Genomic DNA, 16,122 nt, shown 5'->3' with positions numbered 1-16,122 from the left:
AATACCACTATTCATTCACTCTCAAATTCACACACTGGTGAAGGCAGCTACAGTTGTAGCCACAGCTGCCCTGGGGCGCACTGACATACAATACAGCAATAACGACGGCCGCTTGCATGTTCTACAAAAAAAATGTGCTTTGTTGTGTATCTGACGGACAAACACCAAACCAGTTCCACATCACTGAAGTTGCAGCGTTTTTACAAACCAGTTCTGGTTCATTTCTTTCACTCAACGATCCGCCTTTCTTATTCTCTGTTGCCGCCATGCTTTTTGGCCATGTGCGTATGAAAACAAAGGCACTGCACATGCGCGTTTTACTCATATTCTGTTGCGATATTTTATTTTCTTATTGTTGCCTAACATTGTATTGGTATTACAATGAATGATATGATATGGCCCAGCCCTACCGTGGAGCAATGACAGGAGGAGACTGGCCTAAAGGACAAAGTACATTTTTCCATCTTGCTGGCTGTGTGTGTTGTGTATGATGAAATGGCAGCAGGAGTGTGCTATGAAAGTCGGTGTGATGCTCGGGGCAATGTTCTGCTGCGTTCATGTGAACGTTCGACATGTAACCGGGAGTCGTAGTAAGTGTACTCCCTGATGGCCTCATTCAGCGGCGTGATGTGTGGCACACTGAACCAGGCCTCCTAATTCCCAGATTTCAGTGTGTTTAAGCACATTGAAAAACAGCTGCTGACACAAGTTTCAGTAACAGTGGCACATTTTTCTGTCTGCTGCCAGTACAGGTGTGTCAGGATACAGTGCTGCTTGTTTCCCTGCACTAACGACAGCACTCTGAAGCAGGCGGTCTGTTGAACCACTGTTTATGTATATATGTGTGGATAATGTAAAGAATGAATTTCAGCAGCAGCTGCAGTAAATCCAGGTTGTTCAGAGTATTGTGGAATATGAGGAAAACAAAGTTGGAGCCTTATGGGTGTCTGTGAGTGTTGTCACTTGAGTTGGATGATTTTGGGGCCTTATTTTAAAAAGTGACTGAGCTCAACAGACCTCTGGAGCGTGCTCATCATCTCTGCTAACCCACCCAAATCCTTGACATAACTGTGTGCAGGCAAATTGAATTGTTGGTAATGTAGGCATGAGTAAGAAGTGGTTCTGGAATAAATGAAGATGCATCTGGTTCTGCTTATTAAACACAGCTCTGGTAATAGTAGCGCAGTCTGATTCAAACGCTGGTTTGCGGTGTGAGTAAAGCGTTGCAGTGCTGATGTTAACCTGGTGCTTCATGCTGCAGGGTGAGTGACGGAGCCGCTCCGGTCTGTTAGCTCTCAGGGTTTCACCTTGGAGCGCTGGAGCTTGATGAGCAGCGAGAGCTCCTTCCCTTCTGCACGTTACGATGATTTGGTTTGCTGGTTTTACTGGATCCTGTTTCACAGAATGTGGAGGGTTAAATATGGAAAGCATCACGCATTGTCTGCGAAACACTGAGACGAGGAGCACTGCAGTACAGTTCCCCTGATGGCTGCTTGCGACGCCCTCTCCTCTTCATCCCACAAAAAGTGGCCACATAACTGTCAGAAAGATTGATGGACGTGAGCATTTAAGGAGCTCCACGCTTCAGGACTGCCGGCCGTGTTGCAATGAGGAAGAAAAAGCAGGACAGGCAGTGAGTCGTGACATTTCACTGACCTTAGGGCGGCTTCATCAGTGTCCTAAATAACAACACAAAGATGGGATGTCTCTCTTCTGCTGTTACTAAGCTACAGCTTGCCCCCTTGTCAAAACTCTGAAGCAGTGCTGACGGTGTTTTTGTTTCCTGGACAGATACGAACTGGAACTGAGCAGGAGACTTACCATCAGCTGTTTCTGCACAATGTTCTGTAGGACAACAACATGACACAGACTATTCCTATGAAATATTACTGCTTTCTTTAAAAGGACAAAATCCTACAATTAAAAAAAATGTTAAAACTTAAGTCCACGGTAACCATGGTAACAGCAAGTGCTATTGAGTATGACAAACATCCAGTGAAGCTGTGGCAGTGGGTGGGGTAAAAGGTGGGTACTGAATAGGGCTGGGCCATATTATACCGTTCACGGTAATACCGGTATAATGTTAGGCAACGATAGGAAAATGAAATATCGCGATAGAATGGGAGTAAAACGCGCATGCACAGTGCCTTTGTTTTCATACGCACATGGCCGATTGTTGAGTGAAACAGATGAACCAGAATTGGTTTGTAAAAATGGTGCAACTTCAGTGATGTGGAACTGGTTTGGTGTTTGTCCGTCAGATACACAACAAAGCACATTTTTTTGCAGAACATGCAAGCGGCCGTCGTTATTGTCATATTTGTCGGACTAAGATGCTCTTAAATCTGGGAGTAATCTGGGTCCTAAACTCCGTATACTTCAGGTCAAACAACACTGCAGCATCACTAAGAGTTAAAAACTGTCTAAATTCTTTCATCTTTAATAAAACGATCAGCATTGCTGCCTTACCAGGTGTAACTATAAAGTTTAACTTCCAGGCATCCATGAAAACAAAAGTTATTACATTTAACGGAGTTAGAAGTTAGCAGGAAGCTAGCGGAAGTTAGCTCGCTAGTTTCGCTAGTTACCTAAGCATGATATTGCATGTTCTGACTGAGAGATTTCTGAAAAAATCAAACGTACAGCTCTGCTATCACTTCCAACATAAATGAAGACAGGAAACTAAACAGCAGTGACGTTTGTAGGGTTACTGAAGTTGGGCTAGCTGGTATATAATGATGTGCTACGTGATCGCTAGCGACACAGCTATGTTAGCATAACATAAACAGTGAAGCTGGAGGACGAACACTAACACTTTTCCACTTATAAAAGTTAACGTGAAGGTTCTTCATGGTTAGAAACAAATGCAATCGCATGGCAGGATGCTGTAAACGGACCAAACTTCAGTCAGGAGAACAACTGAGATAATCCATTCACAATACGAGGTTAGTCATTCATATACTGCAACAACATGGGAATAGAGCAGCTGCCAGAGAATTCAACATTAATGAATCAATGGTACAGAAGTGGAGGAAGCAAGAAGAATGAGTTTAATAAAGTTTGATTTATCTGACTGCTTTGTTTCGCTTAATGTGCCTTATAATCCCGTGCACCTTATGGTCCGAAAAATGCGTACTGCACACTGCAGTTTAATGTTGCAAAGCACCTCTTTTTAACTTCAGTGGATATTATACATGGTTATGCTCAGGATATGTCAGCCCATTTCTACTGGAAATGCCTTTTGGTTAAACTTTCAGCAAGGAATTTGCATTTGCACTGTTACATTTTTATAAAGCTTTAATGTACATAAAAACCAGCTTCTTGTTTAAGTGAAAATAAATGGAAGGTTGTCTTTTTGCGCTAGTAATGTTGTGGAGTTGTATTTTGTCTCGCATCAATTATATCGTCGGTTATATCGTTATCGCAAATTTTCAAATATATATCGTGATAAATATTTTTGGCCATATCGCCCTGCTCTAGTACTGAATATAAATCCTCTTCATTAGTGTTGCAGAAAGCTGGGGGAGTAAATCTGTGCGCCCCCACAGTCAGCAGAGCTACAGAGTGACCTGCAACAGTTATGACGACTCTTACCGCTAACCCCGAAAACTGACATGGGTCAGATTAAAAGCCAGGCTTTTATTTTGTGTAACCGTGGGAAACGGAGCTGCCCAATTAGCAATGTTCTTGTTGTGTAAAAAGTGCTTAAGTGTCAGCACTGAAGCCATAAGAGTTTTTAAAGCTTGCATGAAGTTCTCTCGAGACTGCAGCCCGCTCACCTGTAATCAGCCGGCTGGCAGCTCCACAACATTTTTGTAGCCTGGTGTAAATTGTTGGACTTCCTGTCGCAGAGTCAGATCAACGGGGATCTCCACCGTCTCAGCTGGAGGTAAACAATGCGGCTGTACATGCGGTGAAATGGCAGTGGGGGGCTCTGCGGAGGGATCGGCGTGTCTTAAAAAGCACTATAAAACATTTTACTGTGAGTTTCTGGGAACCCTCAAATATGCCTGTTGAAACCCTGATCTATCAGCAACAGGAAGCATGCGTGACGGGTCGTGTTACGGTCAGCTGAGCCTGAACCACAAAGCCTGATCTCTGCAGGGGTTCACCACCACTTCATGGAGCTTGGAACAAATATGCTGTGTTGCTGGGAGTTAGGGCTGCCACGATTAGTCGACTCGTCACGATTACGTCGACTATCAAAATTGTCGACGACTGATTTAATAGTCGACGCGTCGTTTGAAGCTTTGTAAGATCACAAAAGACGCAGGAATAATAGCAGGATTTAAGAGTGTAATAACGGACTGAAACAGAAGATGGCAGCACTGCATGTACAAGGATGCCAGCTGCCGTTAAACCCCGAAGAAGAAGAAGAAGAAGCTCTGTCCCAGAATTCATAGCGCGGCCCAGTTCAGTTTCCAACAATGGTGGCAGCTAGTTAGTTTTAATATTACTCTTATTATTCTTTCTGGGTCACAAAATAAACGTTTAACATATTTTCTTTTTTTTTTTTTTTTCTTTTTTTTTCTTCGTTTAACATATTTTCAGGGCTAGGCTCACTAGAGCCGTGAAAACACCGGACTCCCGGCAAATCGTTTTCAAACCCACCGCCGTCTTTCGCTACTCAGGTTAAACATACATAAGTCACTTAGATAACTTAAAAATGTTGTTGTTTGGCTTTCTTTAGTATTTTATTTGTTGCTGAGTAAATCGGTTTGGCTGAGATTAAAGTTATAGTTTTTACACAGCTGAATAAACGTCAAGCAGACAGCTGATTATCAGAAGTGTGAGATGCTCCAAGATATTTACTCCGATGTCCTGTTATATTTTAGATAGCAAGGAGTTTATTAAACTTCACCGAAACAATCTGCAAATTTCATTAAAATTCAATAAACTATCATCTTGTCTTTACTTTTAGTTAGCACATACCTTAAACACTTCAAGCTGTAAGCTAATGATAGTTATATAGGAGCAGATGCTGCTGGTGCAATAAGCTGTACGTCCAATGGATGATGATCTGACTAGTCGACTATCAAAATATTAGGGGTGCAACGATACTCGTATCGATATTGAACCGTTCGATACAGTGCTTTCGGTTCAGTGCGCATATGTATCGAACAATACAAAATTTTAAATTTATTTGATCAACTTTCCTTCTGACGATGCTGTCTGTGTTGAGCGCTCAGTGGATCTGCACTCGACAGTGCAGCCTAGGCGGAGTAGTCGAACTCAGATTCACTGAGCGCAGGGCAAGCTAGCAAGACAGAAGCTGAGCTCCTTGCAACATGGCAAATTGAACCTCCCCCACCCTCATTCAGATCTGGCGTTTGGAACTATTTTGGTTTTCATGTGACGTATGACCCTGAAGGTAAGCGAGTCATGGACTAAAGTAAAACAGTATGTTGGATGTGCCACGCAATGCTCAATTACATGGGTGGGAGCTAGTGTGTTAGCGCAGTTAGCACGGGGCTATCAGGGGTAGCTCGTTAACGGAGATTTGCCGTGTTGTGGCGTTAACGTCATTTCAACGAGATTTACGCTGACAGCACTAGTGGGAACACAACGAATATGACTGCACATTTACGCCGACAGCATCCTCGTGCAAAGACAAGTGGAAGCAGACAAAAACAACAAGCATGCATGCTACAAACTTTACCCGAGTCATTTAGACAGCCGTTAGCACAGGATTCTCCTTATGGGGACCTGATATGTTTAATGTGCTGCTGAGAATATAGCCCAGAAGAAGCGGATAGTATAGCTTTTATTTTGAAAGAGACATTTCTCTGTAATAAACTCTCTTTTCCAAAGATGAGTGATTCCTCAATCAGATACAGGGCTCGCAAAATTTTTCCAGTCGGGCTACCAAAATCTATCTCTTCCCTGCCTGTCGGGCTATCGCAGGAAGGAAAAATATATGTCAATGCTTTTGCATTCTTTCAGAAATGTAGCTGGGTAATTATGTCATTGGGTGAGCCACTGTCAATATGTGACATATTGAAATCGTGTTTGAATTTGCGCTTGTTTTTTGCTTTCACTTTGCAATCGTGCGAACTGTGTATAGAGAGCGACAGCACTGATCTGTGAGTGATGATAATTTGCGCACCAATTCCTCTGACATCGTCTTATTAATCGTTAGCTTACTATGCAAACATGACAAGTGAAATCTCCCGCAGCTTAAACATGTGAGAGGTTGATCGCGCAGAGAATCGCTGAGCTTATGTGAGTGCGTGTGTAAAAGCAGCAGGATATATATTTGACTACGATGACCTGGATGACTGAGAACCTTCACAGACAGATATATATTTCAGTTCTGCTGAGCCAAATAAGACAGGTCAGGGTGAAGAAGTGACAGCCAAAGAAAAGCTTACCACAAAATGCAAAAGTTATGACAAATCAGACTATAAGGCAAAAAGAAAGTGCAGCTTTATGGTTTCATGGACAAAAGAATTTCTGTGGCTGCGATATGACGAGCTTAATAACCAGGGCTGCACATAAGTGGTCCGCAGGTGCGCATTCGCTGTCAAAATAAAAAACACGCACAAGATAAGAAGTTGCAACGCGTGTTTGCGTACAAAAGATTTTCAGGAGGAGGACAGACATTTGTTTAGAACTCTTAAAGATGTCGAAGAAGCTCCTTTAAGCAATTACTGTGATGTTCCTCCACCTCCAAAGAAATGTCAGGAGTCCGAACCACAAAAGAAGCACGTATTCTCGGAAAAGTAGTTGCAGGAGGTGAGCTGGCTTCAAACAAATGATGAACGCACAGAGATGTGGTGTGGAATGTGCCGTGAAAATTTAATAAATGACAAATTAAAAAGGCATGAACATTTTTTTTTTTGTATCGAAAAAATATCGACCCGTGACACCAAAGTATCGAACTGAACCGAACCGTGAATTTTGTGTATCGTTGCACCCCTACAAAATAATCGTTTGTGGTGTATACGGTACACATGTTGTTGTCGTTGTGGTGCGTGCGACATGTGCAGTGGAGCTGCACAGCAGTAATCACCCATGGCGGGACCACCTGTACTGCTGAAGGTCTTCCTGCAATTTGCTGCAACCTGACAGACAATATTTATCTCTGGACTCATCGCTGCTCTCTGGATTCATGTGTCCGTCCCGAGAGCCCCTTCACCCCCTCACAGGGACCAGCGATGCCAAAAATACAGAGATTTATCGCTGCAACACCTCGGCTCCAGACACGGCCCAGACTTTTACCTGAGGGAGGCACGCTGAAGAAGACGGAGAGGAGGAGGAGATGACTAAAGCGGGTCTCAGTGAAGTTGACTGTGCCGCAGCGCCTCATAGTTGTCCCTTTGTTGGACCTTACATCAGGAAAAGGTTACATTTGTGTCTTGCTGGCGACAGACAGTCTAGCTCTCCAGGACATCTGTTCTGCTGTTTTCTGGTTAAATTATGCTAAAGAACAAATCTATCCTCGTACATCCTGCCTTTCGAGGCCGCCCCCTTAACTGCACAGCGAGCCTTGTTGCTGCAGCACTCTATAGATTTTTTAGACCGCTGTAGGTGGAGATATTAGCATCGCTGCGTTTGGCAGAATGCCGTCCAACACTGGCACAAACGTGCGAATATTAACAGCACGTGAGGCGTGGCAGTGCGGGCTGCACTGCCAGCAGTCGCTCTTTACTGCTGAAAAGTCTCAGGCTGAATATCTCATTAGGCCCGAGTCCTTTGTGCAGTCATAATTTTACCTTTTTGGCATCGTCGTCCTCACCGTTGTTACGGCGGTGGCAGCAGACTGGGTGGAGGGTTGTGTCTGATCACAGCTGACAGCGATACTTGTTGTTTGCTCCTCACTGAGAACTGCTAGAAAAATGCAGGGAAAGGCCTTTGAAGCAAAAAGGAGCCCTTCAGGCAGCCGGGCCCTTCTTAACATCATCAATAAAAGATGAGAAGAGGAAAGCAGAGAGAGCCAGCGACAAAGAAAGAGATGAAATCGCCTGGTTTTTTTATCATTGATCCAGGCGCCACGTGAGGTGCACCGAAGGAGATGGAGTTTGTGTTAAAGCAAGTTATTGGTCGGTCCTGTGCAGACGCACTGCTGGAGCACGATCAGCCAGATGTTTACGGAGTAAAAGAAAAGCGTGCTTTGCTCTGTGCTGCAGCTCCGTCCTCTGTGCCACGCTGCCGCAACGTCTTCCAAGAAACCGTTCAGACACGCCGTCTCGCTGGGTGTCCTTTCAGCACCACGAACAGGCCCTCTGCACTTGATTTTAAACGTGCTTCCACATACACCGTCCTGCTGTCCACAGATTGTGATGGATGGTTGTGCTCAAGCCCAAAGCGCCTTACTTTGAGATCCACGGACAGAGAGGATGAAAAATCACGAGTAGCTTCACTGTCCTGACACTGACTCGCAGAGCAGAACTTCAGGCGTGTCCTGAAGGTTGTGACGTGCACCTCTGGACTGACTGTCCTTAGGACGGTGGTCCTGCACCTGTGTGACCACAGACAAAAACTTTGTCCCTTCTTCAAACACGGTGGCAGCAGACACGACGACAGACCGTCGTCCTGCTACGAGGTTATTAAAAGAAACAATTGCAAAAACCTCCCAAAACACCCAGTGGAAGCTAGACTGGTTAAACTGGTGGAATCTGAATCTGCTTTGTGGTTGCGTGTTGCTCCGGGGCGGGGCTTCCCCCCTGTTGCTTCTCTTGTGTCCTTTTCATCTGCAGCTGCAGTTTGCTCTGCTGTCAGTTGAACAGCAGAACAGCTGGTGTGCTGATGATGACTGCTAGAGATGCAGATCAATGTCAGGAGTGGCCAAAATACATTTTTGGAAACTGACTCTTTGTTAAATACAAATAAATACATATAAACAAACGGAGACTATCAGCCCGGTGACTCCCGTTAAATGACACATGGGCCAGTTTTTCCCATGAAATATTGACTTGTGCTACTTTGATGTTGTTGCTAAATAAATCATTCAGATTGTGCACAGCGTATCTGGATTCACAGATTAAATGTGATTTGTCTCATTTTTGGAAATGTTCTGACAGACGCGGGCTCAACAGCCTGGGGTTATCTCAGGTCACGGCCTGGTTTGTTTGAATTCCTTACCGAGTTGTCATAAAACTGGGAAGCGGCTTCAGATCTGTGAGCTCCGTTGATCCTTATCTTTTTGCATCGTTTGACAGTCCGGCCGCCGAAGACAGAAAGTCGGTGTGAGGAGTCAGAGACGTGAGTTTGTGCCTGGCTTTGATTCAGCGCCTCAGATTCAAACCATATGCTGGCCTGAAGAAATGTCTGCATCCATCTTTGTGACTCAGCAGATCAGGATACTGTGTTAAACTCATCCGTCTCCTCGAGTGTCACGTGTCCACAGGGATAAAAACAATGGTGTTCTCACCAGCCTGTGCAAATGGGTACCCTAAAGTAAGACTACAGCTTTCCCGAGCCTTTATGGGGCCTTAAGCATTTTTTTTTGTTTCTAATATTCAAAGAAATTTTAATATCAGACAAAGAGAACTTCAGTAAATTTTTAAATGATTATTTTACTTATTAAAGAGAAAAAGCCTCCAAACCGACCTTCAGTACCGTCACAGCTCTGTGTCCGTGTCATCGCTGGATATTTCAGCCCATTTAAATTTCAGATTGGAAAGGTTTCCTTGCACCTTATGTTCACTTTTTTTTCTACAGGCCAACCTGAATGACTCTCACAACCAGATGGTCGTCCACTGGGCAGGAGAGAAGAGTAATGTCATTGTAGCCTTGGCTCGAGACAGTGCAGGAACCACTGGGTCCAAAACCAGCTCGGTGAGTACGCCTGAAAACATCCATGCATGTAACATGTAGGGTAGGAAACCTGGGAATACTAAAACCAGAAGGCCCAGGATTATTTCCAGTAGGCTCATACAGTGTTCAGGTTAGTCTCAGGCCTGGTTTTCCAGTTAAATCCCAGTCTGTAAACTGTCTGTGTAAATTAGCAGCGTAGCAGAAGGTTTGTGTTCACACTTGTTTAACATGTTTCTCATGATGGTACAAGTGTTGAGCTACACATTAATCGGTCCCATCTGCTACCTCAACACACACACACACACACACACACACACACACACACACACACACACACACACACACACACACACACACACACACACACACACACACACAGAGAAAAGAAACTGAAGGCCTCAAACACAGCCATTAAACAGCACGCCGCTTCTGTTTCCACTTCCTGGGATGACTGAGCACTTTCAGACGGAGAGCTGAGGGGAATACTGCTTTTCCTTCGATTGGGAAGTTTGTTTTGTCTCATTATGGGATGGATGTTGTTCTGTATTCCTCAGAAAGATTTATCTCATCATGCCAGTCCTTAACAGTGACCATGTTGGGCAGAACCATCAACCTTAAATAGCTGGTTGGAATAACGACCGATGCAGTTATTACTCAAACACCTTCATGCTGACCTGCAGTCTAAGCTAGCTAAACTGCTGATAGACAGTTAGGACCTCAGCATTGAATATTTCCTCCACGCTCACTACTTACCAAGCACAGCTGTGTGAGGGTAATGGCCACTGACCAGACATTACTGTGGTTACGAGTATTTGTGTCCGTGTGCTGTCAGAGCCAGAGCGAAATATAAATAATAGTTTTAAAAAATAGTCTCAAAAGGATTTTTTCCCCAGTGATTGCAAAGTGTCTAAAGCCAAAATTGTAAATACTGGTAGCACAGCTTTATAGATTATTGGCTGTTATTTATTAAAAATGTGTTTACAGTTTTTTACAGCCACTAGGACACATTTCTCAATACTTAGGTCACTTTTGCAAAACACTTCACACAATCCTCCTAACTGACCGTCAGCTTGGCAAAGCAGTTCATTTCACATTCAAAATGCACTACAACTACCAAAACACTTCATTCAGGTCTCAAATAAACTCATTCTTCCAGAACACTAGCAAAGGTTGACAGCCGACAAACACACTTTGTCACCCACAAAACAATGACCTAAAAACACTAACAACATGTAGCATTACAGTGTTTTCTTGTGTAAAACAAGGACACATCTCTGTTTATAATTTCAATATATGTTACTGGAATGAATCAGACATCATGCAGAATTCGTTAATATTTGTTTATGTATTTTTATTTTTTTGCACTAAGTAATCCCAAAATACAAGAATTTGTATACACACCATCCACTGATACACATACAATAGTAATGCTAATCTACTCGGTCTCCTCCATTTGGCCACAGGTTCTCATCCACATCACATCTTATGTCATCTATGGGCAACACACCTAGGAAAGAATCTTCTGGCTGCCAGAATTGAAGGAGTTGAAAAATTGAAGGAGTAACACCTGTGTAGATGTTCATCTACAATGAGAATCAGCTGTGGCTGGTTAAACTGCATTTTTAGATTTAAAATATGTTTCAATAAAATATTGCTGTTGCATTTTGCTGTCTTTTCAAGTTTTGCATTGTGTTATTGTTTTGGCCATGAGTTTAACAGTTTTGAAAACAGTATGTAAGCACATGCAAAATGTCCTGTACGTACAAAGATTTTTGGCAGTTGTTGTGTCTGAGTGAGAAGATAATTCATGAAATTTGAGAGATGTAGTCATTGGATGCATTTTGTGCCAAAACAATGATAACTGGTCCTCAGTTTAGCCCACATAGACTTCTGTTGTGCTCACTGTGTGAGGAGTTTTGCAAACGTGACCTAAGTATTGAGAAATGTGTCCTAGCATCTGTAAAAAACTGTAATTTCCATTATTCTCTGAAATTGCTCGAAATGCATACGTGAGGTCGTGTTTTGAATTCAGCTTGTTTTTATGTCACTGCAGTTCCACTTGTGTTCTGGTGAAAGTGAAAGGAAACACACACAATCCAAATAAACGTCTTTTTGTTGAAATCCAGAAAAGCTGACTCTCACAAATACACAGTCTGGTTTCTGAAGACGCTGAAATGATTCAGGCTTCAAAGTCACTGTCAGAGTTAATAAAGATAAACCGATGAACTGCAAAGCTCTCTTATTTCAGTAGATATTATGTTAGGAGCGTTAGCGTGTGTGCACAGGCAGCATGGAGGCAACCAGACTGTTAAAAGACAGATTCTGTCATCTCTCCATCAACTCAGGGATTTAATATGGTAGTGTTACATATGGGACATGGGACCTTTGACCTCTTGCTGTGGCCAAACACAAGCTCACGTTGTGGTTACAGCGGAGGCGTTGGTCCCCTCATCTTTCATGAATTCAAGTTTAGTTGCGTGTGACTGAAGGTCGTACATCAGTTTAACACGTTTGCTTTGAAGTGTCTGGGGCATGTGTGCAAAGTGCAGACAGAGTTTCGCACCTTTAGACTTCCTTTCACATGTATGCTGAGTTTTCTACAAGGAGATGCTACGAGTCTGCATTCAGTTCGTCTTCGTCACACGTCACCATTTACAAACACTGAAAGGCTCTGCAGCCAACCAGTCACACTTGTCCTTTATAGATGCCACAGAGTTTTTATTTGGGGCATAAAGCCTTAAATGAAAATGAACATTTTTTTAATTATGGCCTATCTCACACACCGACAAGCACAGGGTGTTGTGTTTAAGGACATGTGGTAGATATTTTCTTATTTTTGGTTTTCTTGTTTCTCTGAAAAAGGCTGACATCCATGCCACAGTTAGTTTGCTTTTACCATCTTTCACCATCGAAGTGTCTATAAAGTAACATCTTTTTGTAGGTATTCAGTAGGGGTGCAACGATACACAAAATTCACGGTTCGGTTCGATACTTTGGTGTCACGGTTCGATATTTTTTCGATACAAAAAAATGTTCATGCCTTTTTAATTTGTCATTTATTAAAATTATAAATATAGATTTTAACTCAAAAGTACAGTTTTTAAATTTAACCCTAACCCTTGTGCGTGTTTTTTATTTTGACAGCGAATGCGCACCTGCGGACCACTTATGTGCAGCCCTGGTTATTAAGCTCGTCATATTGCAGCCACAGAAATTCTTTTGTCCATGAAACCATAAAGCTGCACTTTCTTTTTGCCTTATAGTCTGATTTGTCATAACTTCTCCGTTTTGTGGTAAGCTTTTCTTTGGCTGTCACTTCTTCACCCTGACCTGTCTTATTTGGCTCAGCAGAACTGAAATATATATCCTGCTGCTTTTACACACGGACTCACATAAGCTCAGCGATTCTCTGCGCGATCAACCTCTCACATGTTTAAGCTGCAGGAGATTTCACTTGTCATGTTTGCATAGTAAGCTAACGATTGATAAGACGTCAGAGGAATTGGTGCACAAATTATCATCACTCACAGATCAGTGCTGTCGCTCTCTATACACAGTTCGCACGATTGCAAAGTGAAAGCAAAAAACAAGCGCAAATTCAAACGCGATTTCAATATGTCACATATTGACAGTGGCTCACCGATGCCAATGACATAATTACCCAGCTACATTTCTGAAAGAATGCAAAAGCATTGACATATATTTTTCCTTCCTACAATAGCCCGACGGGCAGGGCAGAGATAGATTTTGGTAGCCCGACTGGAAAAATCGCTAGCCCCGGGACGTCGGGCTAGCGATTTTGCGAGCCCTGTATCTGATTGAGGAATCACTCATCTTTGGAAAAGAGAGTTTATTACAGAGAAATGTCTCTTTCCAAAATAAAAGCTATACTATACGCTTCTTCTGGGCTATATTCTCAGCAGCATATTAAACATATCAGGTCCCCATAAGGAGAATCATGTGCTAACAGCTGTCTAAATGACTCGGGTAAAGTTAGTAGCATGCTTGTTGTTTTTGTCTTTGCACGAGGATGCTGTCGGAGTAAATGTGCAGTCATATTCGTTGTGTTCCCACTAGTGCTTTCAGGTTAATCTCGTTGAAATGACGTTAACGCCACAACACGGCAAATCTCCGTTAACGAGCTACCCCTGATAGCCCCGTGCGTGGGGCTAGACGGCCAACACGTTAACGAGCTAACTGCGCTAACACGCTAGTTCCCACCCATGTAATTGAGCATTGCATGGCACATCCAACATACTGTTTTACTTTAGTCCATGACTCGCTTACCTTCAGGGTCATACGTCACATGAAAACCAAAATAGTTCCAAACACCAGATCTAAATGAGGGTGGGGGAGGTTCAATTTGCCATGTTGCAAGGAGAGCTTAACTTGCCCTGCGCTCTTCCTTCTGACTATGCTGTCTGTGTGGAGTGCTCAGTGGATCTGCGCTCGACAGTGCAGCCTAGGCAGAGTAGTCGAACGCAGATTCACTGAGCGCTCCACACAGACAGCATCGTCAGAAGGAAAGTTGATAAAATAAATTACAAATGTTGTATTGTTCGATACATATGCGTACCGAACCGAAAGCACTGTATCGAACGGTTCAATATCGATACGAATATCGTTGCACCCCTAGTATTCAGTCATTAATCAACCCCTTCATCCTCTCGAACACACAGCAGGCGCAGAAATTTGTCTTCCTTGAAACTGTGGATCACCAAGGTTACGTTCACACTGCAGGCGAAAGCGCATCAAATCCGACTTTTTTGACCCTGTGCGACTCATATCCGATCATGGTATGACAGTGTGAATGGCACAAATCCGATCTGGGTCACTTTCGTATGTGGCACTGAATCCGATACATATCTGATGTTTTAGAAAGCGACTGCTGTTTGATGGTCATGTCGCATTAAATCCGTCTTTTACGTCACTGACACAAGACAGACGCCAATTATCAGCGCCGGAGAAGACATCGCGAACGCTTCCTGGCCATCCAGTGAAACTGTTGGGAAGACAACGTTGGAGAAACGTGAACATTTTATTTGTAAATGTATAATCTGCAGATTCTGACAGAAATCTGCAACTATCCTCTGAAGCAGCGCTCCTCTAAAACAGCAATAAGGATCCTTATTAGGCCAAATGTAAATAACAAAATAACTTTATAACTTAAAGCAAAATTGGGAAACGTAAACAAGTCTTTATATTAAGGCCATCAGTCAAACAATACTGTTTGGTCTGGGTCTAAACTAGGGGTGGGCGGTATAAACGGTTTACGGTAGAAACGATATAAATTTGGCCAACGGTAGAGATCTTTACTATACCGCTCTACCACGATAGCGCATGTTGATGGTGTCATCAAGCTGCTCCTGTTTTGGTCGAAAGCCTCGCAGCGGCTGCAAACAACAACATCTGCAAATTATGGCCGGCGACAGCGAAGAGACGAAGCACTTTTGGAAGATGAGGAAAGCCAAAAACTGCGCTTCCTCCACTTCTGTACCATTGATTCTTTAATGCTGAATTCTATCACAGCTGCTCTATTCCCATGTTGTTGCAGTATATTAATGACTAACCTCGTATTGTGGATGGATTATCTCAGTTGTTCTCCTGACTGAAGTTTGGTCCGTTTACAGCATCCTGCTATGCGATTGCATTTGTCTCTAACCATCAGGAACCTTCACGTTAACTTTTATCGAGTGGAAAAAAGTTAGCGTTCATCCTTCAACTTCACTGTGCTAATGTTATGCTAACGTAGCTGTTTTGCTAGCAATCATGTAGCACATCATTGTTTACCAGCTAGTCCAACTTCAGTAACCCTACAAACATCACTGCTGTTTAGCTTCTGTCTTCATCTATGTTGGAAGTGATAGCAGAGCTGTACGTTTGAATTTTTCAGAAATCTCTCAGTCAGAACATGCTATATCATGCTTAGGTGGAAACTAGTGAGCTAACTTCCTGCTAACCGCTAACTTCCTCTAACTGTGTTAAATTTAATAAATTCTGTTTTCATGGATGCCTGGATGCTAAACTTAATTGTTACACCTGGTAAAGCAGCAATGCTGATCGTTTTATTAAAGATTAAAGAATTTAGACAGATTTTAACTCTCAGTGATGCTGCAGTGTTCGTTTGTTACTTTGGGACCTGAAGATGACGGAGTTTTGGACCCAGATTACTCCACAAGGCTCCTGACTACGGCAGCCATAATGCTCCGACAATCTATCAAGCGGTGCGGCTTCGTAGCTTAGCAAAGTCGTACTAAAACATTTTTGACAGATTTTTGAGCGGCGTGTAGCACATAAAATCTGTTTGAGGTCATTAAGCACAACCAGAATTCATACATAAGGCACGTTGTCATTTTTTGAGAA

The 16,122-nt window shown here is 43.0% G+C and overlaps 1 protein-coding gene across 2 annotated transcripts in view; it reads left to right on the top strand.

Annotated features, from left to right (window-relative positions):
* The window catches only part of sorl1 (sortilin-related receptor, L(DLR class) A repeats containing), a 98,656-nt gene that overhangs the window by 14,814 nt on the left and 67,720 nt on the right, over nt 1–16,122 (top strand). For both annotated transcript variants that reach the window (XM_080888095.1, XM_080888094.1), the window contains exon 2: nt 9,664–9,780. In XM_080888095.1, the coding sequence (XP_080744221.1) occupies nt 9,664–9,780 (117 nt within the window). The remainder of the gene's footprint in view (nt 1–9,663; nt 9,781–16,122) is intronic.

This window comes from Rhamphochromis sp. 'chilingali', assembly GCF_963969265.1.
Source record: "Rhamphochromis sp. 'chilingali' genome assembly, chromosome: 8".
Taxonomy (NCBI): Eukaryota; Metazoa; Chordata; class Actinopteri; order Cichliformes; family Cichlidae; genus Rhamphochromis; species Rhamphochromis sp. 'chilingali'.
The sequence above is the reverse complement of the archived record's forward strand: the minus strand, read 5'-3'. Positions and strand labels throughout refer to the sequence as shown.